This window comes from Acanthaster planci, linkage group LG11 (assembly GCF_054643075.1).
Source record: "Acanthaster planci isolate LZ-2023a linkage group LG11, COTS_SCS, whole genome shotgun sequence".
Classification (NCBI taxonomy): Eukaryota; Metazoa; Echinodermata; class Asteroidea; order Valvatida; family Acanthasteridae; genus Acanthaster; species Acanthaster planci.
In genome coordinates this window covers 7,926,720-7,953,012 of record NC_141787.1, presented here as the reverse complement: position 1 = coordinate 7,953,012, position 26,293 = coordinate 7,926,720, and the positions used below count along the sequence as shown (strand labels likewise).

The 26,293-nt window shown below is 41.9% G+C and overlaps 1 protein-coding gene across 4 annotated transcripts; it reads left to right on the top strand.

Moving 5' to 3' along the window:
• The first annotated feature begins 380 nt into the window (after window positions 1-380).
• Window positions 381-26,293, top strand: LOC147797367 (uncharacterized). 4 transcript variants are annotated; one of them, XR_015427135.1, is made up of 17 exons: window positions 1,285-4,394; window positions 7,896-8,059; window positions 8,517-8,595; window positions 8,806-8,970; window positions 10,162-10,359; window positions 10,879-11,007; window positions 11,640-11,817; window positions 13,047-13,168; window positions 13,469-13,783; window positions 14,466-14,768; window positions 15,278-15,544; window positions 16,490-16,636; window positions 17,716-17,853; window positions 18,101-19,783; window positions 20,177-20,320; window positions 23,243-23,379; window positions 24,408-26,293. XR_015427135.1 is itself a non-coding variant. In XM_087142989.1 (14 exons), exons 2-14 carry the CDS (start codon window positions 7,907-7,909, stop codon window positions 18,556-18,558), a joined length of 2,652 nt encoding a protein of 883 aa, XP_086999115.1. In that variant the 5' UTR covers window positions 381-1,093; window positions 7,896-7,906; the 3' UTR covers window positions 18,559-19,564. The 4 variants fall into 4 exon arrangements, 3 of the variants coding, with proteins under 3 accessions (XP_086999115.1, XP_086999117.1, XP_086999116.1); XM_087142989.1 differs by lacking the exons at window positions 1,285-4,394; window positions 20,177-20,320; window positions 23,243-23,379; window positions 24,408-26,293 and adding an exon at window positions 381-1,093 and having other exon boundaries at window positions 18,101-19,564; XM_087142991.1 differs by lacking the exons at window positions 20,177-20,320; window positions 23,243-23,379; window positions 24,408-26,293 and having other exon boundaries at window positions 1,285-1,820; window positions 18,101-19,564.

Below are 26,293 nucleotides of genomic sequence, written 5' to 3'. Positions count from 1 at the left end.
ATGTCGCTCTACTGAGCACCACTGGACAGCACACACCTTAAGTGCAGTGGGATGACACCATGCAAAGGTTGTCCTTCTGCTCACTGTTGTATATTCCTCACCCCTGCGCAATATAAAGTCATTTGTTTCAAACTGCATTAGTACTGCAAAGCTCTAGAAATGCCATCTGACTCATCAAGATTCCGACATTATACATGTATCAGGATGGCTACATTCATATTTTGCAGGCAAGATGTCGACATCCTGGAATAATTTATGACAGGAAAATGGCATCCAAAAATTAGGATGACAACATCCTGAGATAAAATAGTCGCCAGATGCCGGCAGGCGATATCCCACACACGTTATGGTGCGATGGCATTTTCCGGAAAATAAAACATCGATATCGATAAGTTGGAATAATGGTGACAGTCTCATTAGAGTGCAAAAATGGGCCTGGCTCACGATGCCAGCGTGTTATTTTCTGGATTTCGGCCTCTCAGGGTAAATCATCTTAGGATTTGCACTTCTTTCTTTCAGGATATTGTCATCTTATAACTTATTTCAGGATGTCGACATCGTCATACGTCGCCATTAGAACACAATGGCAGAATATAGGCTTAGATGTCACCCTGTCCTTCTACATATGATGCAAGATATGGAGCGGATAGAACCTCCCAGCCTTGTGTTGGTCATTGTTTGATCGGAATCTCAGGAATTCTTTACAGACTTCTAGGAGGATGTGTAAGGTAACAATAGTCTAGAGTGTGTATAGGGATTGGACATGGGGGGACCCATCGGCCCATTTCGTGCACAGTTTCTATGGTACTGTAGTTCACAAAAAGGGCAAAGGGCACGCTCTTAAAATAACAATAAGAGTGTTACACGTCACGTGCAAAAAAGGAAAGCCCGTGAAATGCTAGCGTGACCATTGAGTCAAAACTGGTTGGGCATGCAGGGTCAGCTATCACACAAGTAATCGCTGCTGCTACAAATATGTGTAGGAGTACTTAAAAACCGAGGAAAAGGCTTGAAAATATCGACAATTCGAGTGGAGTTTACCTGAGTATGTGGGAAAACTAAGCTCTCCAGACCTATTCATTTTCACAAACAGGTAAGTTTTAATAACATGACAGACGATCAATCACTTAGTTATGGCATGAAGTTGCTCCTCATTCAAAGCCTTGCATTTTAAAGATTTCTGGGTGATCGGGATCGTCGTCAATTCGAATATTAACACTGTACGCTGCACTTTAAAGAGACTGTTTACTGCTCAAAGGTAGTGTTTACTCGTGTTCAGCTAAGTAACAGATCAAACACGTCTGCATTAGTGAGCAGGAAGTCTCAGGTTCGATTCCATCTGAGCAAGGTTGTAGTTTCTTCACAACTCTCTGAATACGCACAGATGTAAATCATCTTTGCGCTTCGTTTTTTACAAGATCTTGCCACCCTATAGCTTATCTCAGGATGCCGAATCGTCAATAGTCACCGCCAGAACACAATGGCAGAATATATACGTCACACGGTCCTTCCATGGTACCATAGTTCACAAAAGGGCACGCCCTTGAAATAACAATAGGAGTGCTACAGGTCTCCATCGGAGTGCTACGGGCCACGGGCTAAAAAGGGGAAAACCCATGAAATTTCTCAATGGTAGCGTGACCAATGAGCCAAAACTGGGTGGGCGTGCAGAGTCGGCTATCAGACAATAATCGCTGCTGCTATTTGTAGGAGCAATTAAAAACTCTGGACAAGTCTTGAAAATATCGACAATTCGAGTGGAGTTTACCCGTGCATGTGGGAAATCTAAGCTCTCCAGACTTCCTCAAGTTCAAGCACAGGTAAGTTTGATAACATGACAGACGATCAATCACTTAGTTGTGGCAAGATGGGGTTCTTTATTCAAAGTATTGCAATATTTTAAAGATTTCTGGGTGATCGGGATCGTCACCATTTCAAATATTCGGGCTCTTCGCCGCACTTTAAAGACTGGTTAATTACTGAGGTCTTCAGGTAAGTGGGACTTATACATGTACGCTGATGTAAGGGCAAGATCGACCTGGTGTGTAAAAAAAAAAGAATGAACCGTTCAAACAAACAGCACATTTTTCAAGCTCAATAGAGACCTAGTCAGATTAATATGGGTTTGTGACGTGGTGGTTATATAAAAACGCGTTCAATACAATACAATAATTACATTTATATAGCGCTCTTACAAACTATGAGTTCTTTCACAACGCTTTACATCAGTAACGAAAGAGGAAGAACAATGGTGAATTATGGTTGATTCAATTGTTGAAAGAGGAGTAGAGTTTTGAGATGTTTGTTGAAAACCCACAAAGAAGGGGACAGGCGAATGAATCTTGGAAGCTCGAACTCGTTCCAGAGTCTAGGAGCACATGCGTGGAAAGCATTGTACCAGCTGTGGAGTGTGTCCGAGGAACATGGCGCAGGGTACTGTCTGTACTAGAACGAGGACCACGACGCAAAGACTGATGAAGGATGAGAGAGTTCATGTATTCTGGAGCTCTTGAAGACAATAGTCAGGATCTTAAATTTGATGCGTTGCTTAACTGGAAGCCAATAAAATTCTCTTAGCAAAGGGGTGACATGGCCATTCGTACGGGTCTTGAAGATCAGCTTAGCGGCACGACCCTGAACCCTCTGAAGAGGTATTATAGAGGCGAGTTGATTCCATACAGTAGTGAATTGGCATTGTCAAGTTGGGACAACAGAGTCCCCAACAGAGAAATACAGATGAAGCAAGATATGAAACGGAGAGAACCCCCCTTGCTTTGTGTAGGTCATTGTTTCATTGGAATCTGAGGAATTTTTTTTCGGACATCTAGGGGGGATTTGCCAGGTAAAAATAGTCTAGAGTTTGTATAGTGATTGGAAATGTTGGGGGTACCCCTCGGTCTCATTTCTTGCTGGATATAGAGAAATGAAACATGTCGATCCCTTTTAAGAGCCGAATCAAACTTGACACCAAGACTCTCAGCAGTGGATGCTGGAAGAATGGAGATGTCCAACGGAGTGAGAGAAACATCCGACACATACCGCTGTGCTTGTGGAGTAGATACTACAAGAAATTCAGTTTTGTCACAGTTGAGCTTTAAATTAATGGCTATCCACTCCTGGAGAGGCTCTATGCAATTTGACTGTGACAAAAGGGCATGATTCACTGATCCAGTACTTCTAGGACCAGAAAATGTGTACAATAAACACATCTGCATACAAATGATTGCGTACACCTTATACTGTCCAACGGTTGTGTGTACATGCTGGAGAGTCGTGGTCGATTATTGATCCTTGCGGAACACCATAATGGAGAAACTTTTGGGAGGACAGTTTACAAGTAACTTTACATTTGCTGGTGCGACCCGACAGGTAAGAAGTGAACCGGGACTGAGCAGTACCTGTGATGTTGAACACTTCAGACAGTCGACTGAGACTGTAATGTTCATGTGATGTTGCAGGCCCAAAATGAGTAGACTTCAACGTACCGTCCCCGGGTAACCCTTTTTCAGTTTTCATATACATTGTATTGACAAGTATGCCGATTTTGCCGTGATGTGTGTGTAGAGATTAATTCTATCCTATTCCTTTGGTGCATATGACCGCCGTCTTTTATCCCGAAGCTCAAGTTATTTTTACAAAGGCAGGGGACTTTTGATCCACGCACTGGGAAATAATCGGGAATGGACGGTCCTGTGACATGCAGTCATGCGTGAAGTCAAAGCTTGTATTTGGTGAGCTTTTGTGCCAGAAATGAAATTTGCTCAGCCGTGCTTGGGTCTACAGTTGAACAATGGCACTGCAAGCAACCACTGCAGAGGTTTGGGGATGCTGGTAGCGGAAGGCAAGCCTATTGCCACTACATGTAGACCACCTGTATTAGAAACCATGTACATTCTTGCTCATGCATAGTTCATAGTTGATTTTGCCACTTCATGTACAGTGATCGTGGTATCACTTATAAACTTGCAGCAGTTTCCATTTGAAAATAGCGAAAGACTGTTTGTTGGTTGGTTGGTTTTTTTGTTTGCATGGAATTTGCAAAAATTTATGAGAGTCAGTCAACCAAGAGGTGACATCATCGAACGAAAATGTCAAGGCCTCTCCGGCAACATTTTGGCATTACTGAATAAATTACATATTCAACCTTGGTCCTCACTAACACTTTGCTTAGAAATTGCAAAGAACTACTACCGTAACGGCTTACAAAGCATACGAATTACAATGTACACGTTATTGCTTGGTCGTAAGGGTACAATTAATCGTCCCTGCTATGTGTAGGGGTACTTAAAAACCCAGGAAAAGGCTTGAAAACATGGACACTTCGAGTGGAGTTTACCTGTGTAAACCGGTGGGAAAACTTTACACTCTCCAACGTTTCTCAAGTTCACCCACAGGTAAGTTTAATAATTAACATGACAGACGATCAACCGCTTAGTTGTGGCATGATGGTGTTCCTCATTCAAAGCATTGCCTTTTAAAGATTTCTGGGTGATTGGGATCGTCGCCATTTCAAATACATGTATTCACACTGTTCGTTGCACGTTGAAGACTGTTTACTGTTCAAAGGTAGTGTATAACTCAGGTGTGCAGCTAAGTAACTGATCAAACACGTCTGCATTAGTGAGCAGGAAGTCTCAAGTTCGACTCCCATCTGAGAAAGGAAGTTTTTTTTCGCAACTTTCGGAGCACACATAGATGCATGCATATACACTGGTGAAAGGGCAACATTTATTTATGAAGTGTCCGAATTAATCAAGGTCCCCTTCAATGGAACCACCTCAAACCAACACATACTTTTAGTTCACTGCAAAATTTTAAAAGTACCTTAATTAAAACGTTGCTTTTGTCACATTATTCTGAGAATTAAATAACTCCCCGAAATTTTTATACCATCCCACTATACTGTTGAAAATGAATCATTATTTATTATCTCTGACCACTTCTTCCTTCTTATTTTCTCATTTGTCCGTTCTTGTTCATTTTTCCTTTTCTTTTCTTCTTTCTCTTTCATTTTTAGTTGAATATTTTACTTTATTCCTTGTAGTTAATTATTCAATTAATATGAAACACGATTATTGATGTAAATATGAAACACGATTATTGATGTAAATATGATTGTATATTGTGTTTGTAATTTTCTTTTAACTTGAATAGCTAGTTTGCTTGAAAAATGTAATATATTCATATTAACTCTTTAAAAAAATTGTTAGTAACAGTTTCCAGATCTTGTACAAGCATATGCTTGCTATTCTGAATCCTCATAACATTTCTGTTATCTTGAAAATTTTCTATTGATAATATGGAAATAAACTATACCTACACCAATGCCTACCTGCTTCAGTGTAACCGATTTTATTCGCATTTAGCTCGCAAAAGGCTTTTCTGTAACCTCTTTTTGTCTGCTCATGCACGTGTACTCCAGGATTCTAAAGCATTTGTGCTTGATTATGGGTGCCTTGTGGACACCTAGGACAACATGATGCAAAGGTCTGAAGGTGTAAAGGTTTCTAGAAGGCTTTTACAAAATTGGGTTTTTGAAATAACTAAAAAAGGATGTATTTTCAATGTTTGATTATCCGTAACAGATTGTCGAATAAAGAGATATCTGGTTGAAATTTAACCCAGAAAAGTAGTTCTGGTGGGAGCATTTAAATGAGCGTCCCACAACTGAGAGTTTAAGTGGACGAGAACAGAGCAATGTCACCTCAAAGATATTTATCTGGTGTGTTTGTTAATTTTCACCCGTATCCAGTTTATTCTTTGCCTTTGTGATCGTTTTTGTTACCTTGTCCCTTTGTTTGCGAGAATGATTCTGTCGGGATCGAAACTACAAGCCCTATATTGGTTAATGTTTGATTTGTAGACTGGTCTTCACAGTACAACTGTAGAATTCTGACAAAGCTATCCTTTCAAAGGGATGCACTGCTGTCGCTCAGTGTAAACAGAAAATTGGAAACTTCAATAAAAGAAACATGCATAGTTGATCCATTACAGTGATCATGTTCTCTCATCTTTTGGTTCTTATTTTCAGTAAGCTCTTTTTCTCGCTTCTACACATCCACATATTTTGAAATCTGTCATGCAGCCAACAAATTAGAGAGAATGCCTACATCTTTATTCACTTTTCCTGATTTCAATAGTAACTTTGTGGGCTTGAACTCTAATACACTTTGCCATAATAACCACACAATAAATGAGCGCTATATTTGCTTTTGTCAAATTCCAAAATCATCTCTGGCATGCTGTGGGGACTTCTCACATGTTGCACTGGCAATCGAATGCATGGGTATGGAAGACGTATCCCGAGCCAATTTTTTTGTTGGAGGCGGGAATTCGGAATTTTTTCCATGTCACTTCTCAGGGTCTTTATAATGGTTGAGGGCTGAGGCTACATTGCGGGGTTTGCTGACCGCCTTTCGAAGGAATCGAAATTAAATACATAAAAAAAACACATTTGTCTCATTATTTGAAAAAAAACCCAAACATTTTAAGCTTTTGAGGGAGGAAGGGTGGTCCCCTATCCCCCCCCCATCCCAGATCCACCCTTGATGGGAACCGGTATATCTTTGAAACCAACTGAACGGGACGGCGAGAGTTATTATGGAATTGGGCTAGAACAGTTAATGCTGGGCGAGAGAAGTCCGAAAATATTCTTGAAATTTGAGAACTCTTTAAGCGTTAAAACCGTGACAGGGGCTGGGGCTTGGGTGACGGTAGCGTGAGGAGGTGTTGCGGGAGTCAAGGGTCGTTAATTTGCTCGTTATCACCCCTTATATTGTGGTTAAAGCAAAGGTTACTAAAGGCATTATATTTCTACAACGTTTCATGTGTAACCTGAAAGCTTCCCTTATATGCTTTGCAATATCTGTTGTGTTATCCGCTGCCAATTGTAACCCCTGGATACGAAACGTTCCTTTGACTCGATAGGGCGAAGAGGTGATTTTTATCGTGTACTTGTTATTATCATTCCGCCATACACTTCATAGTCCAGCGTCTGCTGTGATTTTTTACGTCGACTTTTCCGTTTCTCTTTTTTGATTTCGATAGATTCATCGGATATGTAATACCGCTTAACTGCATGCACTGGCAGGAAAAGAGTTTCACGTATGAAAATTAAAACACGTTTTTGGATCATACTGGATACTAACTAAATTAAACGGTAGTTAAAAAGCAAACTCGGGCCCCAGACTATTCCTTATATAAAGCTAGCCAGAATTTTTGAACTGCATAAAATTATGATCCAGTATCAGGTCAAAAAGCAGACAGACAGTGAACTTTTCGCCCTAGCGGAAGCCAGGTGGAAAACCCATTTGGGAGACAACTAAAAGATGCTGCTCTCAGAACAATCTGGCATAATTAATGCTATTTTATGGCAGCTGACGTCATTCACACGATTGTTTTTGCCCACGATCTGCGTGAAAAACCTGTCAATTTACACTTGACCATGGTTGAAAGAGCTCATTACGTAATGTAACAGCGGTTGTGAACATCTATTGTAGAAGCCTCCAACAGCGATTTACTTACAAAACAAGAACACAGTACTAAAACTACGTAAACAAATCTCAAAAATAAGGCGTAAGGTATCTCATCAATAGACTAATATAATAGCGTATTCATATCAAACACCATGCACCAATGAGAAACTGTTGTCGCCAAAAAGAATACTGACTTGAGGGATCTGGAGAATACAACCGGTACAAGTTTAATAGTGACGACGGTAACGGTAACGGTGCCGAGTTTTTCTTAGAAAAGGTTGAAAAGTTTTCATTTCTGTTTATCGAACTTTAAGATGAGTCTCAGAACGGAAACAAAAATGATTACTTCTCAAATCACCATCTTTTCATGTCTATTTCAGCTCATTTTTGACTCCTAAATCTGTGACGACTTTATTTCAGATTGATAAAAGATGGCGTCTGCGAAAAGGCCTTTACAAATGCTCAGGACGATGGTTGTCATGGTGACGTTATCGTTTACATCCAGCTATTTGCCGAATGAGTCCGACGCGTACGACACCGCTTGCTTCGTCCCTCCCTCAGAACGGCTTCCTGGTGTAGACAAGGTTAATGACCTTGGGGCAGAGGCTACGATCATATCATTTGTTTTGTAGTTTTAATCATTCCATTTCTTGACATAAAATACGGGTGATTCATTGTAGTGCGCCTTTAAGAGTTTGCAACACGGTGGCCAATCATAATGCGCGAAATCTGTCGACCCAATGCGCGTGTGAAAGGGATCGACAGATTCGCGTACTGTGATTGGCCTACGCATTGCAAACTCTTGGAGGCGCACTACTTTGAATTACCCGTATTGATGGCTGATCACTAATCGATGACAGTCAACCGAAAGATGGATAAATCGAGAGACCATACACCATCCAGTAGACCGATTGATCTGCGAACCGACTAACGAACCCACCCACTGACCCACCGACCGACACGCTGACCAATCAAGCAAGCGAACCCATGCAGCTAGCTTAAACGAACCAGCAACTTTTTTCTTTTCTATCCTGTATGCAGTTTTTCCTCTTTGAGGTATTTCTCCCTCCAGTCTCGTTCGAGTACTCTATCGAGTACCTGAGTTTTCCTAACGGATCATGTGAGTACCTATTTCACACATGTTTTGATCTTCCTTTGGCCTTTGTATAAGCCAAACTTATCGTGCAAAGTTGATCCACAGGCAAGATAGCGGCTTGTACACATTGTCGCAGATCCAAACATTTTGAAAGTTTCTGACTCGTATTTCGTTGGCTGTATTTGGGCGAGTCGTTGAGGTTTGTTTTTTTGTTTTGTTATGTTTTCTTTTTAGGTGGCTTGGACACGTATATCCTTCTCCGAGATTCATATTTTCCCATCCAGCTAGCGAGCTCTCTTCAGCAGTTAGCAAGAGAACTTTTTAGCCACTGTGTGTTGGACAACCAGCAGGACATGACGCCACCGTATAGAATGACTGTTATGTCATTAGTCGATACAGGTAATCACTTTTTGTATCATGTTTGTTTGCAAAGTCTTTAAAGTAACTACATGAAAGAGGTGGCAAGATGCAACATCGAATTACACGATTCCTGAGGACACTCCCTCCACATGTAATAAACATAATTACATTTCCACTGTATGGACCTTTATGAATACATTGTGCACGCTTGTCCATCACGAACCGGCAATAAGCAAATGCGCAGATCGTGAAAATATATAGAGGAGCAAACTCCGTGGTCATTTTTTCTCAGATTCTCAGAGTCGTATAATTCCTTCTTCGGGAAGCCTCCCAAAATCATTATCCGCTCCGAGCGGAACAAAAGAGGGTGTCTTTTTTTGGTACTCATGGCATAGTCGCGCAATGACGCACGAGTATATTCGTGTTTGACGCATAGCACGCTGAGGCCGCGGAACTATATGTAATTTATTCCAGCATGTGTGGTCTTTGCATACACGCAGAAAGCGAGCAAGTACCTGCTTCTAACCACCTGTCTTTCTTTTCGATTATTGGGTGTGCACTTCAGCTCGGGGCGGATAGCTACAAGATCTTTTTGTACTTTCAAGTGTTCTATGATCCCCACAATAAAGAATCAGAGAAATTTCCGTTTCGCCCTGAAAAAAATAAAGAAACAAATATAGAGAAACCGGTGCGTCTTTCTTCCAAAAATATATAATAAGGGTTTCAAAATGATTCTTTTTCTATGCGCCTGTCTATACTTATTTCATCTTGCAGCGAGATCTCTATCCTGAGATTAAACAGCTGTTCTGAATAACTCTTTACATCTGGATGGCTACTTCTATTTATCAACTTCCGAATATCTAGACATGGCCCATGATGTAGTTCTAAGAGTGAAAAAGAAAGATCGATTGGTAGAGCAAAAATTTTCACATCTGAATAAAAATGAGGTGACCTATTATTTTGTGAAGCCCATGTTGTTCCCTCATTCATTCAAACATTCATCATTGATTATAGAATTTTGCGTTAAAGGACTTCGTCCTTTTTTTCAAGTAAAGTAATCATCCAGTGGCACCTCTCACTTCTTTCTGTGGTAGAATTCAGGAGAAATTTTAAGTTGCTTTTGTTTTGAGGTGCATAAATGTTCTCTGTTGTGAGTACACAGTATAATTATGCCCTAATTATTTGGACGATTTACGCGTTTGACATGCGTAATTTTTATGTTCACTATAGGTCTAGATCGTGTTCTGAAATTAGTTCCGGATGAGGAATTCAGCCGACTTCCGGCTGAGTGGATAACAGCAGGAAATATCCTTCTTATACATATGGATAACATTACCGTGGGGCATCATGTTCTGAATTGCAACGAACCGAATTTGCAGAAGATGGAGCAATCTCAGTACAACCTCAATTTCACTCTTCAAATTAATGGTAAGTGGACTCGGTCTGTGGTCGCTGATATCGAGACACCGCAGGTTCATACAGTAATAATACAAACTCAAACCACAGAGAGAAGATGCTCTTCCCACGACTTCCCGTGAAATCAGCCCTTGACCTTTTATACGACTCTAGTTGTGGCTGTGCATGTCATGTTTAATCGATGCACCACAAGGTGAAAATTGCTGCGCTGACATAGAAAAACCTTCTTTGTGGCAATATCGATTGCTTAACTTGTGCGGCTTTCTTTGATGTTAACTGATTATAAACTCCCTAGCACTGGAGCCGATCGAGCCATACCACCGTCAACCATTTGTAACAAAATTGGAAAATAACAGTTTCGGTGTTGTCTTTTTGTTCGTATATAGGAGAGAAAAAAATCAACATACCGGGCGAATGTACGTTTTGGCGATCCAAATGGCTGAGCTATTGCCTTCCTATAACATTGCCTTATTTTCTTATGACATGTATTTCCAGAGCTTTCTCGTTTGATGCTCACGTGTTCATTTGCAGGTTGTCCATCGGGCAGATATGGCGGGAGCTGTGAGGGAAGTTGCCACTGCGCCCAAGGAGTGGAGTGCCACAGTTTCAATGGTGTGTGCATGTGTCCACTCGGACTGCAAGGGACTTCATGTGACCAACGTAAGGAGCTGAATGCACGATATTAATGGTGTCCATTTTTGCTTCTCTAGTTGTTATGGAGTTATTAAAATGATTGTTATTGACAAAATGTTTTAAGGCAACCTCACCTGACAGGAGCAGGTCAGATTTGTGGACACGGGTTGCTGTTTCACGTCGAAGATGAACTAGGCATAAGATTTTTTTGCCGGCAGATCAGCGCCTTAAGCTATTTTATACATTCAGTCTAAGTTAGGTATGCTGTAAGTAGAATAGAGAGCATGCATAGTTCGAATGCAGGATTTGCATAAAAACAAGCCTGTCAGCAATATGTATTGATGAAGTATTTTCATATTATTTTGATTTGATGCCTTTGGTTTACGTCAACATAGAAGAAGTTACTTGTTTCATTAAAAGTTATTTTAGCCACTTTTGTGATCAAGTTTATCACAACGGACTGCAGCACTGTCACAAGTCAGTCAAACGTACCATCCAGGCTTCAGCTAAGTAGTAAGAATGGTGAACTGTGACGTAACATTCCTATAGCATTGTTCATTCTGTTTTTTAAGTCTTATCCTGAGACAGCACGTGTAGCTTACGTTGTATTACTGCCTTTAGCAGCTGGTCATATCTCTGTTTCACCATTTGTTTTTAAGGTAAGCCAGTGATCACTGTACAGACGCGCCACATGTACGTCCCCTATGGACAGAATTTCACTCTGATGTGCACAGCACATGGAGTGCCATCACCACTGGCGTGGTCGTGGACTAAATATGGCCAGGCCACGCCCCTGTTGGCCGCCTCCAGTCTAGAGACTACGCCATATTCTCCAAGGTTTGCATTTATTTTGTCTTTCTGCGTATGCTAGCCGAGGATGATTTCGCTCCGCACGGCAATTGGCCGAGCGTATTCCAATCAGAAGTACACGCGAACGTGGTCTCCAATACAGAGACATAACACGCTAACATTGTTCCTGACCAGAATGTTCACTTCTCACAGTGAAATTGAATAATAATACTCATTCAGTGCGCTAATGCTGGAGCAGTCGTGCTTTAAAACCGTTCTGAACTGCGCTGTTCGGAAATGAAGCAGGCCTAACCAAGTTGTACCTACCGTTCCGAAACGAACGAAATCGTGCCGGACCGTACCATACAGTACCGTACCGCACCATCATGGACACACAGAGCATTTGTCATTTCTAGTATTTCTCTTTGCATAACCATATTAGCACTACTATTATTGCAATATCGTTAATGTTATCTTTCCCCCTTTTTTTCAGTGACCGCCATCTTAATTTTCACCTAGTTACAATCTACTTGTGCTCAGGTTTTCGTAAATTGACAACCTGAAAGTCTTACGTACAAGATATGACTCATCTTGCAAGTTTGCTGGAGAGGAATACACGATGTCCCTGTTGATACAGAATTTGTAGCTTAGGCCTATTTCCCCGTTACCACTTTGAGAACAGCAATTGACAGACATGCCTCAACTTCAACATGAAGCCCGCGTGTAAATTTGGACATTGTGCAAAAACGTCGTCCGATCTGACTGCCCATCCCGCGTTAATAAAGGAAGCACTTATACCCAAATACCACGAATCAAAGCGTGTCAGTAATACATGGGCACTGACTATAAACAGCAACTTCAGCAGCGACGTGTGGTACCCCATTGGCAAAAAAGAAGTCAGTTTGTGTAAAGCTAAGGATTCATAATGAAAAGGTCTGCATGTTCCACTCTTTCCTATTTTTTAGGAATTTCTTAATTTTCAAAACAGGTTGTTTGTGGAAGATTATTGATATCTTGCCAGCACCGTAGCGTCAAAATTCTTTTAATCAACGCTTGTTGTTCCGAAGCCACGCTACTATTTATGACATAAGACACTTATACATTACCGCAATGATTCATATCGTGGTATTTGGCTGAAAAATCACCAGTCCTCTTTATTTCTGAGATCTCTGTACACACGTACACAAATCCACTCAGCACACCTGTTGTGTATTAAAGCACGGGTGGACGTTACTGATGTCACAAAATTTTGTTTTAAAAAAATTGTTTGCAAACAGGCCCTTTGTGATCAAGAGTATTGTAGAAGCAAAAAATACATCTGTCAACGGCCCCTATGTGTGCGAGGTTATTGACGGGAATGGAACTCTATACAGACGGCTTGTGAATGTCACCGTCATAGGTAATGTTAGCTCTCGTCATCTGTGCTATCGGGTTGAGCACCTGGTAGGTAGTTTGTATGTAAGCTAATGACATTGCTACGGTTTTGCCACTTGCAGCTCGCTACTCTGGATCCTCACAGTCGTAATGAGACAATAGATCCAACATTAAACTCATCAACATTGCCATTGTGTGATATCAAAAGTCCTTGGAGTTGAATTGGAAGTGGAAGGCGGATTGTAACCTGATATGACCTTTTTTTTGAAATGCAGTTTTTAAATGTTAGCTAAAGCTTGCTGCTGTACTCTATTGAATTCCACAGCCATTCCCGAGCCATTCGTGCAAGTTCCTCAGAACCAAACCGCCCTCGTTGGAAGCAACGTTACTTTTACGTGCGAAATCAGAAGCGATGCCGGGGTAATCCGATGGGTCAGAGGTCAGAAGCAGCCACCAAATGAAGCAGCTGCGATCAGCGACCTACCTAGCCGGTTCCAGATAGTACATCCCTCGGAGGGCGTTTCGAGTCTCCGCATTTTAAGGTTGGGGTTTGATGACGAGGAGGTTTACAGGTGTTATGCAGGGCATACCTTCCGGGCACCAGATTTGATGTACGCAGAGGCAAGGCTCGAAGTTCAGTGTAAGCAAGAAATAACGTGCAATCCACAAACCTCATACATACTTGAAACGCTACCTCAAAATCGAGTGTTGTTAGCAGGAGATTTGAGTATCTATGGCTTTTTTTAATTTTAGAATAAATTACAGTTAAAAACGAGAAACACCTGTACACAACCCACGAAAAGAGCATGATGAAGAAATTTCAGATTGACCGTAAACCACTGACGGTCATTTCCACAACCAAGGACGTGTTATCAGATCTTACTTTTATGATTCGCTGTGCAACTTTGATAGAAATTAGTTTTATTACTAATCATACCTGGATATGTTGCCCAGAGACAGTGTGACTGAACTGTACTCACCTCAGTGTGTCAAAGTCGATTCGATCTATTTATTATCACACGTGAGTTTATAAGTGACTCAAAACGTTATTATAATGCACAAGGAGTACAGGGACTAGGCACAGTCAGACAGACTGGTAAACGGTCCTAGATAGTGCTGCGGCACGGTTTTAAACCAACCCACTTAGACTCCCTCGTACCAGACTGACACTATAGGTCATGTTTTACCTGTTAATTAAAGGGTCGTGCTGTAAGGGACCTGGATTAAAGGTTAGTCTGACTTGTGAGTTGTTTTTATATGAAGAATTACATATTGTCAAGGTGAAATATTCGTAATATATTTTTGCCACTGAAATCCCCCAGCCGATCCCTATCCCGAGTGTTCCTTCAACAAGGTCACCAGCACCCTGTCGGGTCAGAAGCTGACTTTCCGGTGCCTGGTGATGCAAGCCAAGCCGGTACCTCGGCTGAACTGGAGAGTTCAAGGAAGACATCTGAAGCCCATGACGTTCGAGCACCGCTCCGACGACGGCTTCTCCTACAACATCAACACCTCCTTAACCTTTGTACCTGGGCCAGATGATGATGGGAAGAGGTTGTCTCTCTCCCTAACCAGTCCAGCGTGGACAGGAACCAGAGAAGTGGAGACATCACTGAATGTCTCGTGTAAGATTTTTAATAAAGATATGTTAAGTGCGTGGAGTTATTCATTCTAAAAAAGGCACATTTATTCAGTCTTTAAAATATTCTTTTAACTTTAGGACGTGTGTCATATACCTACGGCAGTAAGTGGAAATAAATTAGTAAACGTGGTTGTAGATTGTCCTGAGAAGTGCCTTAATCAAATCTCGTGTTTTCGTCATCTTTCCTTCTTTGCGAATGACGACAAATTGATGTTAAGTTTTGGAATCAACCACAAACAAGTTTCTGGAAAGCTATATACAAGTACTTAATAGGGTGGCTCAGTCATCGATCCACTTTTGTGGCATTCGAATATGGTTAACAGGCACTGCGCCAGGAACAGGTTATATTGCACCAGTTTATCTCAATCCACTTTTGAAGTTCGTATCATCCTTGGTAAACTCCCTTGAAAATTGGATTTAGCAATCTTACCCAGATTTACCCAATCTTACCAATACTCCACCCAGCGGTCTTTCTTTCTCCTTATTTGGCAGATGCGCCCTTTGTGACGGTCATCCCTGACCCTATTACGGTTAACAAGGGCCAGGATGTTACAATCTCTTGCTCGGCCAGGGCCAATCCGGACCAGGTGGATGTTGTATGGACCCTTAGATCCCCCAACAAGCCAGCGGCCAATGTGTCCACCAGTCCTACGTACACATTCAAGAATATCAACATGGAATATGACAAGGCTAACCTGACATGTTCCGTTAGAAACACCATTGGCAAGACTGAAAAAACTGTGCAGATCAAAGTAACAGGTTAGCATTGTCTCGGTCAAGACATCTCACAGAAGCCAAGGAAGATTTTTATTAGGCTGTTTCGTTGCAGGCACAAAGTATTGATCACGGGAATACCAACTTTTTATTTATACACTTCCGAAGAGTTTTACGTCCTGCTTTCCCAGTCAGTTAAACACATTGATAAGTGCGTTTCGAAATATGGTGCCTTGTGGAAACACAAGAGAATGGGTTGAATAAAGGTCTCCACAAGGATTTAACGAAACTCATATTTGGAGATTGCTCAAAAAGGAGAAAATTTTAATGCGTAAGAATCCGTTGGAACTGAAGTATTTCAAATATGGGACATTCAGTCGAAATTCCATTCCAGGAGAGTGATTCATGTTGAAAATGGGAGCTTTTGAAAACATCGTATCACACGCCACCGAGTCGGTACAGTAAAACAAAGCCATGTCTCCACAAGGATACAAATTTCGGTATGGGTGTAACATACCCTACTGTCCCCGGTCCTCAATCCATGTACCTACAAACGCAGGTGCATCATGCATAATAGAAATCTCTGTTTAGTATCCACCTGAAAATTACTGGTCAAACATTTAGGGGGCCTGGCGTTTCCATTCCAGCAGAATCCAGAAAGCATTGCGTTCCATTCCTAGCAAGGCATTCTGCTGGCATCGAGACGTCTGACTTTCCTACTTTTTGGATTTGTATTTTAGGTCACTGTTGCTAGGCAAGAAGTTTGCGGCAGTTTTTTTGTTATATATGTTTTGGGAGCCCCGATATACAAAGATCCATCTTATTGTTTGCCCGTACTTAATTGCTTCAGCCAATTTAAATTATGACACTCCACAATTTCTTTAAAGATTCGTTAAAAGTGGAATTAGGCCATTTGTGGTCCTTTTCCAGGATTTTGAGGAATGATCTTTTCCCAAATATCGTTCATTCTGTCTATGATTTATCAAACAGATAGTAGCATTTTTCTAGCAGCCAAGATAGGTCTCAGTGTTTCAGCAGCTCTGTGTGTTACCCTGCTACTCATCGCAAGCGTCATATCTCGCCGATATCGCAGGGAAATTAAACTCTGGTGGGCTCAAAAAGCTGACAAAACTAAAGGTAAGGAGAAAGCTCCTCTCAACGCCCATTATGGTCTTCTAGAGTCATTGGATTGCTTTGTTTCGAGTAAAATGAGTTTCAGACACAGGAGCATTTTCTACGGTTTAGAAAGATCTCCATTAAATTTTGAAAAAAAAAGCACATGATTTTTCAAGTTCTCAAAAACCATGCCGTGCTGATGTTATTTCGTAATTACTATGATATCAAAAGTATAGAGAGGTCTGTTCTATGTCAAGAATTACCCCCCCTGCAACGAATAATTTTCCAACACGTTTTTATCTTATATCATTCACTTGTGATTAATCTTAAATCTCTCTTCACTATGTCTCATTAATGTCAGCGTCATGTCATTGTAGACTAATGAAGCACTCCTTGCAGGGGTGTAAAATACCGGGGAATGGAGGTATATATCCCCACCACCTTTTGAGGTGGGGTGGGTTATTGAATCACCCCCCCCCCCGTTTTTGCGGTGAGCAAAACATTAAAGCAAATTGTGAAGAATTTCTCAGACTTCCAACAACTCAAATGCATTCAGTATCATTTAGAAAGGAAAAAACAACTTCAAAAAGACTTGAATATGCCATTCTGAATACATTTTACAGATGTACATTAGTACATCAGTAAACATCGACCTTAATATAGAGTTATGTCCCCCTCCCGCTTGTTAAATTGTCATGGCCGGGCAAGTCACCCCCACCTTTCCAAATCCCCAACAAATCCAAATTTACGCCTCTTACTCCTTGAACTAATCCAGTTGCCAGGTCGCTGCTGGTCTGTCGGCGACCGTATTGGCGGTTCCTGTGTTAAACGTAAGCAGTGCGTTTAAACCTACCCACTCCTCAGCGGGAAGACCAAATTACATTCCTTAGGGACACCGGGAACATGGTTTTGATATCCTCTTTGAAACCATAATAGAGGGCAGTATTGACACACACTGCATCTCCAATAAGAGTGAGCGTGCAGAGTTTCTCCGTTTATGGGACACTATTATTTAAAACCAATCCTTACCCCTCCCCTTCCACATTTCTTTTCGATCCAAACATTATTTAAAAAGCCTTTATTGTCCATTCATTTCGAAGACAAAGACTTTGACGTGTTCATCTCCTACAAGAGCAGCAGCCCTGACGAGGAGTTTGTGATGCGCGAGCTGATCCCTCGACTGGAGCAGGCTGGATACCGTGTCTGCGTCCATTACAGATACTTCCTGCCTGGAAGAAGTAAGTTCCATTACTGCTTTCACCACCCTGAGGGGAAGTTGAAGGTGAGGCATCTTACAGCCAACTGATATTTCTTGAAAGTATCAATGGGTTTATGACAAAACCTTTCTCGAGGTCTGTTCCCACATGCATGTCTGCCACAATTGGGGTGGTACTACATTTGGTTGGTGGGATATTTGCAACTTAAGAGTATTTTTTAGCGTTTATACCATTATGCTGTGTCTCATTTACCGACTCTTTGTTACAGGTATCATTGAAAACATTGCGGATGCGGTCCATCGTAGCCGTAAGACACTCCTCCTATTGTCTCCAGGTTTCATCGAAAGCGAGTGGTGCTGCTATGAGTTCCAGGCTGCTCTCTCCCAGATGTTACACCTCCAGTCGGACCTCATACCTGTAATCTTTGAGGACCTGGGACCCCAGGAGAATATGTCCCCAGATCTGCAGACGATGCTGAGGACACTGTCCTACGTCATCTGGCCCGGTGCCATCCAGCAGGGCTGCTACCAGACTGAGACTGACCTGGACCGCTTCTGGAAGCTGCTGTGGCAGTCGCTCCCACCAGTACCTCTTAGAAGAGACGAGCAGGCGGTTGGCACTGTAGAACTGGAGTTGGAGACCAATCCAGGACAACGTGGAAGAATGGATCGAGTGGACGGAAATGCGGACTACAATGGGGATGCGCCTTTGGTACTTCCTCCTTGACAAGGCTTTGACAAAGACCTGCCTACATATCATTGATGGAAAGTTGCCAAGTGGGCATACCATGTTTTTTCAACATTTCATATTGGTTTAAACGATTTCCACCTGTTCAACGTTTTGAACAACGTTTCTCCCCAAAGTTGTTACCATAAAAAGATATCATACAATCATTGAAACCCATACCACTGCATAGTGAACGAGAAAGCTTCAATGGCTCGGCTTAAACTCACTCTGGAGTCCGTTTGGAGGAAACCTGTTTTCGTCCTAGGACAAAACATCCACCTAATATGCACTGTTTTTACTTTTTATAGAGCGTTCTCTATATTCAGTTTCAATCTAGTATACGTTTGCTCAGTATTACTCTTGCTTCTATATGCAGCGATTTGTTAGTATTCATTTTGTTCCTGTATATTTTGTTTGGCGGTATCAGAGGCACGAAGGTGAGCCCAGGGGATATCCTACTTCTCTTGGAAGTCCTGGGCATCATATTGTAATTATAGCCTATCTGTACAGTTTACCGATCGATATAAATCTGCTTCACAGCAGTTGGTTAAAAATGAGTAACATTGGATAGTGTATAGGTATAATATTTGGCCCACTCAGTGAAAAAAGAGTCTTAAGTCGCCAGAGCCACTTTTTGAGTTTTCATTTGTATTGGAAAGAGCGAATTGAGTTTTTTGCTTGGATGTATCACTCAGTTTGGTATCCTTATGAAAGTGGATACTCCATGGTGAAAAATGCTGTGGTTTCCTACTGATTTACACTGTGCACAATTATGCTTTAGGACTTTTTATTCCAAAGTGGCTCTGGCGGCTTAAGACTCATTTTCACAGAGTGGGACGCATATACATGAGTGCAGTGTAAAACATGATATCCTGTGTCGTTTTAGCTAATTTTATTCTAATGCCCTGTCGCTTACGTGTTAGACTACCTGTGAAGTATTTGATTTCGGCTGGCTGGTTTGATTGAATATTTATGAGGAGTAATAAAACAAATACAGCATGGTTTATTTCGGGAAAATAGTGGGAATTACTGGTCCCAAGATGTAGGTTAGCGAAACCAAAGATTGTATAGCGCCGCCCAGCGGCGCAAGATGGGGAACTGACCACCCCGCATGTGTTAATTTCACGGAGGTCACGATCCGCCATTTTGGTGTGCAAATTGCGAGCTGTTTGTACACGTGACATATGGCGCCAGGAGGCTCTATCCACGAAAAAGGGGCATTAAGGTAAATATTTATCGCCATTTAAGATTGAAACTTATATTTATCATAAATACAAATGTGTAACATCATAACTTAAAACCGTTGGAGATGAAATCGGAGAATTTTGGTGTGTTCTGTGTGGTTACATTCTCTGGGTTGCGGCCGTCCGATCGTGCAGCAGTCTTAAACACAAGAGGTTGTAGCCTAGGCCCTACATACATGTTTCTCGTACGCCTGGGGGCAGATATCCCACGGCACGATTCATTACAAATTGCACTGGTTATTCTGTGGAAGATTTGTTTCTGTTCTGAATACCAGTTCACAAAGAGTACAGAAGTCAACAAAGGAATGTGACAGCACCATAAGTGACCCAGAATCTTATTTTGTAGTATCCCATGCTTTGTTGTGTATAAACAGGAGGGATGGATTACGTAAAATTGCTTCGGGTGACAACGAAGCCAATCTGCACTGGTCATACTGAAAGGGAACAACATGACTCTTCAGGCTTTTACAACACTGATAACTAGCTATGGATGGTATCAAGAACAGGCTGGGTAACAGGTATGTATGTTTAGGGGTCCTGAAGGTGATGATGTCACTTTGTGATGGCGTTGTTGGGGCCCTATTCTTTGTGAAAGAGAAAGCAATGTTAGCATGAATCTATCAGAGCCTGCTACACACCAAACCTAACCTGGGGTGTAGTTGGGTTGTCACAAAACCCACACTTCCGCTTTATTGTTGAAAAAAAGAATACATATGTGCATATATAAATCATCCATTGGCTGAACCCCCATATTGCCCATTAACTTTAACTCAAATTCAGCGTTCAGCCAATGGGCACGTGTAATGTGTAATGGGTCCGTGTGATGACAAAGTCACTTATGAACTTGAATGTACAGACAAAGATTGATTGGCAATTTTAATTGTATATACACATATATATGATACATGTACGTATATCTGTATATATTTATTTTCTTTTGGTCAGTTTTAGTGGAATTTTTTTATGTCCCGTCTGGCTCAAGCTTCTTTTAGCATCCTCGTTTTTATCGTTGAGGTGTCACAAGTTTTGGTGGGTTTGGGACCTCAAACATTGTGGGCACTTCATTCCATTTCAGCTTGTTTGGAGGTGATTGGTAAACTGACTGGGTTCAAAATAATTGGAACACAGGCAGAAGTTTGTGTAGAGACACCATTGGGTTCTCTTCAGAAGATCCTTCCTGTGGGTGTTTTGAACCTAGAATTGGCATCTGTAATGAAATGGAAACATCAAATAAAATGTTAGCATGTAGTAAAATTCATTTTTTTCTTTAATAGGGCAACAAGTCTGAATTTACAAACTGTGCAGTTTCTGCGCTTTTGTTGTTTTAACTGTCCATACCGTCTGTGAAATAAAGAAAGCTTGATAAAACTCCTAAAGAAGGTGGTGTGGTTTTCATCCTTTGTCCAATAAGCCAGTAAACATTTGTAGCGTATGCCTAGGTGTTTAGTAGAATGTTAAGCTAACGACAATGTACATGCATTCACGGGTCAGAGGCTCATTACAAATATGAACGTCATTAATTTAGGGGCTCAATCTAGCTTAAGCTGTGTGTTGATTTTTGCCGCTATTGTGTGCCTATTTTTTGGAAAATTTCACTTTGCACTATTTAAATTACTACTCGCCTTTCTTTGTTCTTGGGAAAATATAAGAATGATAGTTCCAAGCTTTTCTTGAACCTGCTTTTGCTGTTGATGCATAGACCTGGAGGAGAACAAATGGTTGATGGCTGCTCACGTCGACGACATTGTGCTTTGCGATCCATGCGTACACAAAGCGCCGCCCAGAAACGTTGAGTGTGCATGTACATTTTTGTACTTCGCTCGCATTATGGGTGCACTGCCCAATTCAAAGGAAATTCTTGGGCAGGCCGAGGCGCTCAAAAAGTACCCCTACAGTTTATTTGGAAAAGAGGAGATTGTGTGGCTCAAGAATTTGTGGGATTGTAAAAGAATGGCCCAGAATGAACTCCCTAGATTCAAGGGCTCCCATCCCAGGGCGAAGCATAGAAAAATGCCACTGAAAAATTGTCCCAAGAGCCTGAAAAGGTGGAGGGATGTCATTTGAAAAATGGCCGCTGACAGACTTGGGAACGTTCACTTTTTGGAAGGTGAGTTTGTTTTGGGTGGATAATTAAAAATTTCATTGGTTAACCTACTAAAAATTGAAAATCAATTGAGAGCTGAATGACCCCAGAACACTTTGTTTTTTGTTTGAGAGGCCTGAGGGACTTCGGTCGCCCGCACCGGGGCTGCAAACGTGGTCGATTTTACATTGTCTTCAATGGGGCTTCAATTAGTTCAGTGCACCCTATATTTCAAAATGGCGGCTTCCATGGGGGCTTGGCGGTGGAGATTTAAAAATGGTTTCTGCTGTTTACATTCATCTTAACTAGGGTTTGGAGACAAGAAGAGGTTCTGGTAGACAGTTTTTTGATCTGTTACAAACTCAGCGGTGTTTTTTTTTATTGACAACAGTACTTCACAGGTATAAAGAGTTTACAATATGCAGTGTCTATGTACAGTTTGTACCAGTGCCGTGTAACACATACTGAAAGCAGACTTTAAACTTTTCAAACTTATCCTTCAAACTTTTTAACCAGTCAAACTCTACGGCATGGGCTTTCATTTCTTTGATCCGTTCAAAATGGATGAAGACGATATTGAAATGTGGTGTGAGAAGATAAAGAATAAAATCTCTAAAAAGAGCATATTTGAGCCAGCAACAGGCTGCAGGGAGTGGATTGGCAGCACTAAAGGGAAAAAGGGGAAAGGTGGAAATTATGGAAGGATGAATGTCCACCTTCCACTGACAGGATCAAATGCACGCATGAGGATGAGTGTGCACAGACTGGCTTACATCGTACATACCAAGAATTTAACATTATCTCGGGGGTACGATGTGAGCCATATTTGCCACAATTCTTTGTGTGTGAATTGGGACCACCTGTCCCTGGAGTCCCGTGCAACTAATAATGCACGGAAAACCTGTAAGAGGAAAGGGGCATGCATGGGGCATGACAACTATCCGCCCTGCATGTTGGAGCATGGTTGAAGTAACTGATGTAAGTTGCTCCCTGGACTAATCCAGAAAAGGGCAAGCCCTATCCCTAGCACTTTCAACCCTAGTTGACCGTAACCCTAATGCTTTCAACCCCTAGCGTGATGTAACCCTAACACTGTCAAACTTAAAAGTTGGCAGACTCTGTTCACTTTACACATTCATTGTACAGTAACTGTGCTCTGAGTAGACATTTCGGACATTTTCATTTTCTTTGCGTTTGGATTCGTCGTTTGGCCCGGGATTCAATTGTCCTGGATTGTACAGGGCCTGTGCAGTAAAGTAAGCATTGTATCTCTCCCCTCGACATTGTGCCCTGCGCTTCTGATATCCTTTTGACTTGGCACGCTTTCTGTGATATTTTTGCTTTCTGTCCATTTCAGCGAGAGCATGTGCTGCTGGGGAGCCAATGCTTATTGGACATCCAGCTGCTTTGCATTTCTTTATGATGGAGTTTGCATGCCTGTTATTAACAAGGTGCACTGAGCTGTGATCTCTGGCTGCAGCGTTCCTTGAAAAGGTGAGAGTACCTTTAGGATTGGTCATTCCAAAAGCATGATTCATGGCTTCACTCTTTTGGGTACTCATACCGTACCTTGTTTTTTGTAAAGCCTCGTACCCGATTCGTTTTTCCACAAGTTTCTTGAGAAGGAACTCGTCGGCATTGGACAGCTTAAGCTTTCCCCTTACATAGCGTGGCATGTAAGGGAATTTATAATTGCCTTTACAAATTTGTGAACCTTTTCGGCACAGACTATGATTCCCCGCATAGCATTTTGGGATAGCGTTTGAAACCTTAGCTGCAAACTTTTTCATTTTCTCAACATTTCCATTACATTTTTGGAGGATTGCACTGGCTTCAGCTTGTGCCCGATGACTTACATCATCACCAAAACGATTTTTCAGTTGTTGTCTTTGTCTCTCAGTTCTATATGCACATTGGGGGAACATAGTTGTACTGAAATTGGCATTACTGACAGCAGAACATAAAGACCTATTCAAATGAGGACAGTCCAGTTGCTCCACAGGGTCTGTGTCAGTTCTGGTCCTCATGTGGGATTTTAAACCAGCTGCCAAATGCCCGTCTGCATCGGTGGTCACGCTGCTCACTAACAGGGACTCCTCACTTTGTAGCATTTTCGCAGCACATCTCAGTCCCCCTTCCTTCTCGTCTCCCATGTTAAATTCAGGTCGGCGTGTAGCTGTGCATCCTTTGTGTCCGGGGCACTTTGTTTTCTTCCCCTTTGCTCGCTGCATATCTCGACTCTTGCAGAGTTTGCTTTCGTGATGATACATGATCACGTACTTCGAGGAGGTGACATTTTCACAGACCGTGTCTCTGGTTTGTGTTGCTGGTACAAAGAGAGTTTGTTTCCGGGCATTTCTCAGTGGGTTGTTATACTGTCTGTCCATCTCAACAGCAACTGGACTCTCCCTCTCGAATCCCTGTAGCTCGTGGATGTCTTTCACAGTTCTCCTCTTTGCAGCCATGTCTTGCAGGTTCTCCTGAGTTATAATTTCACCGCATTTGTCTGCAATCTTTTGCAGTCCCCTACCTGAAGGAACAGTCGTGTCCATAGCTGCCAGGAGCCTTCTTGCACCTGCTGCTGCGATGCCGGTATTGTAGAGTCCAACCTGGAATGCCATGTTTGGAGTAGCAGTGCGTCGCCCAGGCCCCTTTTGAGGTATGTCGGTGTACAGTTTTTGTCTCTGTGTCATGAAGCCGCACTTTTTGCAGTGCATCACTTCCGAAACAGCCAAGCCTCTGCATTCTTCTGCCTCTGGCATGAGTTCTGGTTGGCTGTCACACCCGGGATGCAGTCTTTGGTGATCAAGTGTAGCCTGTGCACCCAACTGCAGTGCTGAGCGTAAACTCACAAAGCGATATCCTCCCGATTGATTTGTTCCATCCCTGGACTGGAGCTGGTCGAGTGCAGTAATTTCTGCAGTTTTCGGTCGGAGCAACATCACATTTCTACACTTGGCCTCTGCTGTTGGTAGCGCCTGGCAGAAAAACCCTCTTTCGTCTCTGCAAACAGCTAGCTCAAGCTGCTCAAACGTTGGTCGAACATACCGAGGCCTATCTGTCTCAGTTGCATCCTCACTGGCACAATGCAAAGCTTTGGGTGTCAATTCATGCTTCTGTTTGAACCAAGTTCTTTTCTTCTTAAAAATTCCCCGTCTAACTCGACCCATAGTGTCAGAGACAATATTAAACGTTGGCTCAGTGCTTTTCTTTGGGTCACTCGGAATGATTTTGTCTTGAAATGACTGATGTCATGCTTTTATTAATTTTGCTCCATAGTGATAGGGTGTTTTGTTTAAATTGGTTTCCAAGTGGCCAAGAGTGAACTGAGTTTCCAAGTGAAGGTCACCTAATACGTCACAAGTGTTTCTGTGTGTGTCTCCTTATAAGTATGCCACTTGGACAGGCTGTTGTTCCCCTGGGGGCAATAGCCTGATTGTTTCTGTGTGTTGCCAGGGTCACATTTCAATAAGTGGATTCCTGCCCATTAATTGTTTTAAATATGTGCTATTCTGATCAGCTTGCAACTTTTATGAGGAACAATCTGAATGATTTCTCATCAAAATGCTCCCATTTCCCATTTCAAATCAGTCCTTTCTAAACATTATGAAGGCAAGCCCAGGGGCTCTTTTCTCACTTAGTAATTAATTCAAAATAATTTCAAATGCAGATGGTAGCAGTGCTTGTGCTAATGGGGGGGGGGCAGGGAAGGCCTTTTAATCACAACTGTAATTGACTAATGAGACCTTTTTTTCAACACTTCTTTCAAATTGAGATTGGATTAACCCCCCCCACCCCACCCCCCATTTTTAATGAGCAAAACGTCCCACTTAATTAAACTATAGAGAAACCTTCTAAAAATAACATGTGCAGTGGCCAAATAACCTTCCAAACCCAAGAAATCACAGACATTTGCCAAAAAATGCAACTACAAGTTGCTACATCATTAGAACAGAACATTGCTGCTTGTGTGCAGTGCAGTGAGAGAAGGCAGCCTTTGCTGGCATAGACTGTGTAGATTGCTGTAGGCTGACCTTGAACATTTTGGCCCATAAATGGACATTGGATCATTTTTTGGAAAATTGGGCCCCATATGTGTAGACTTTGGTTCATCCTTCACCATTTAGTGCAGTTTTTCTGTGAGGCAATGAAATTTGGGTGTATATAAAGGGTGCACTGCCCAATTCAAGGGAAATTCTTGGGCAGGCCGAGGCGCTCAAAAAGTACCCCTACAGTTTATTTGGAAAAGAGGAGATTGTGTGGCTCAAGAATTTGTGGGATTGTAAAAGAATGGCCCAGAATGAACTCCCTAGATTCAAGGGCTCCCATCCCAGGGCGAAGCATAGAAAAATGCCACTGAAAAATTGTCCCAAGAGCCTGAAAAGGTGGAGGGATGTCATTTGAAAAA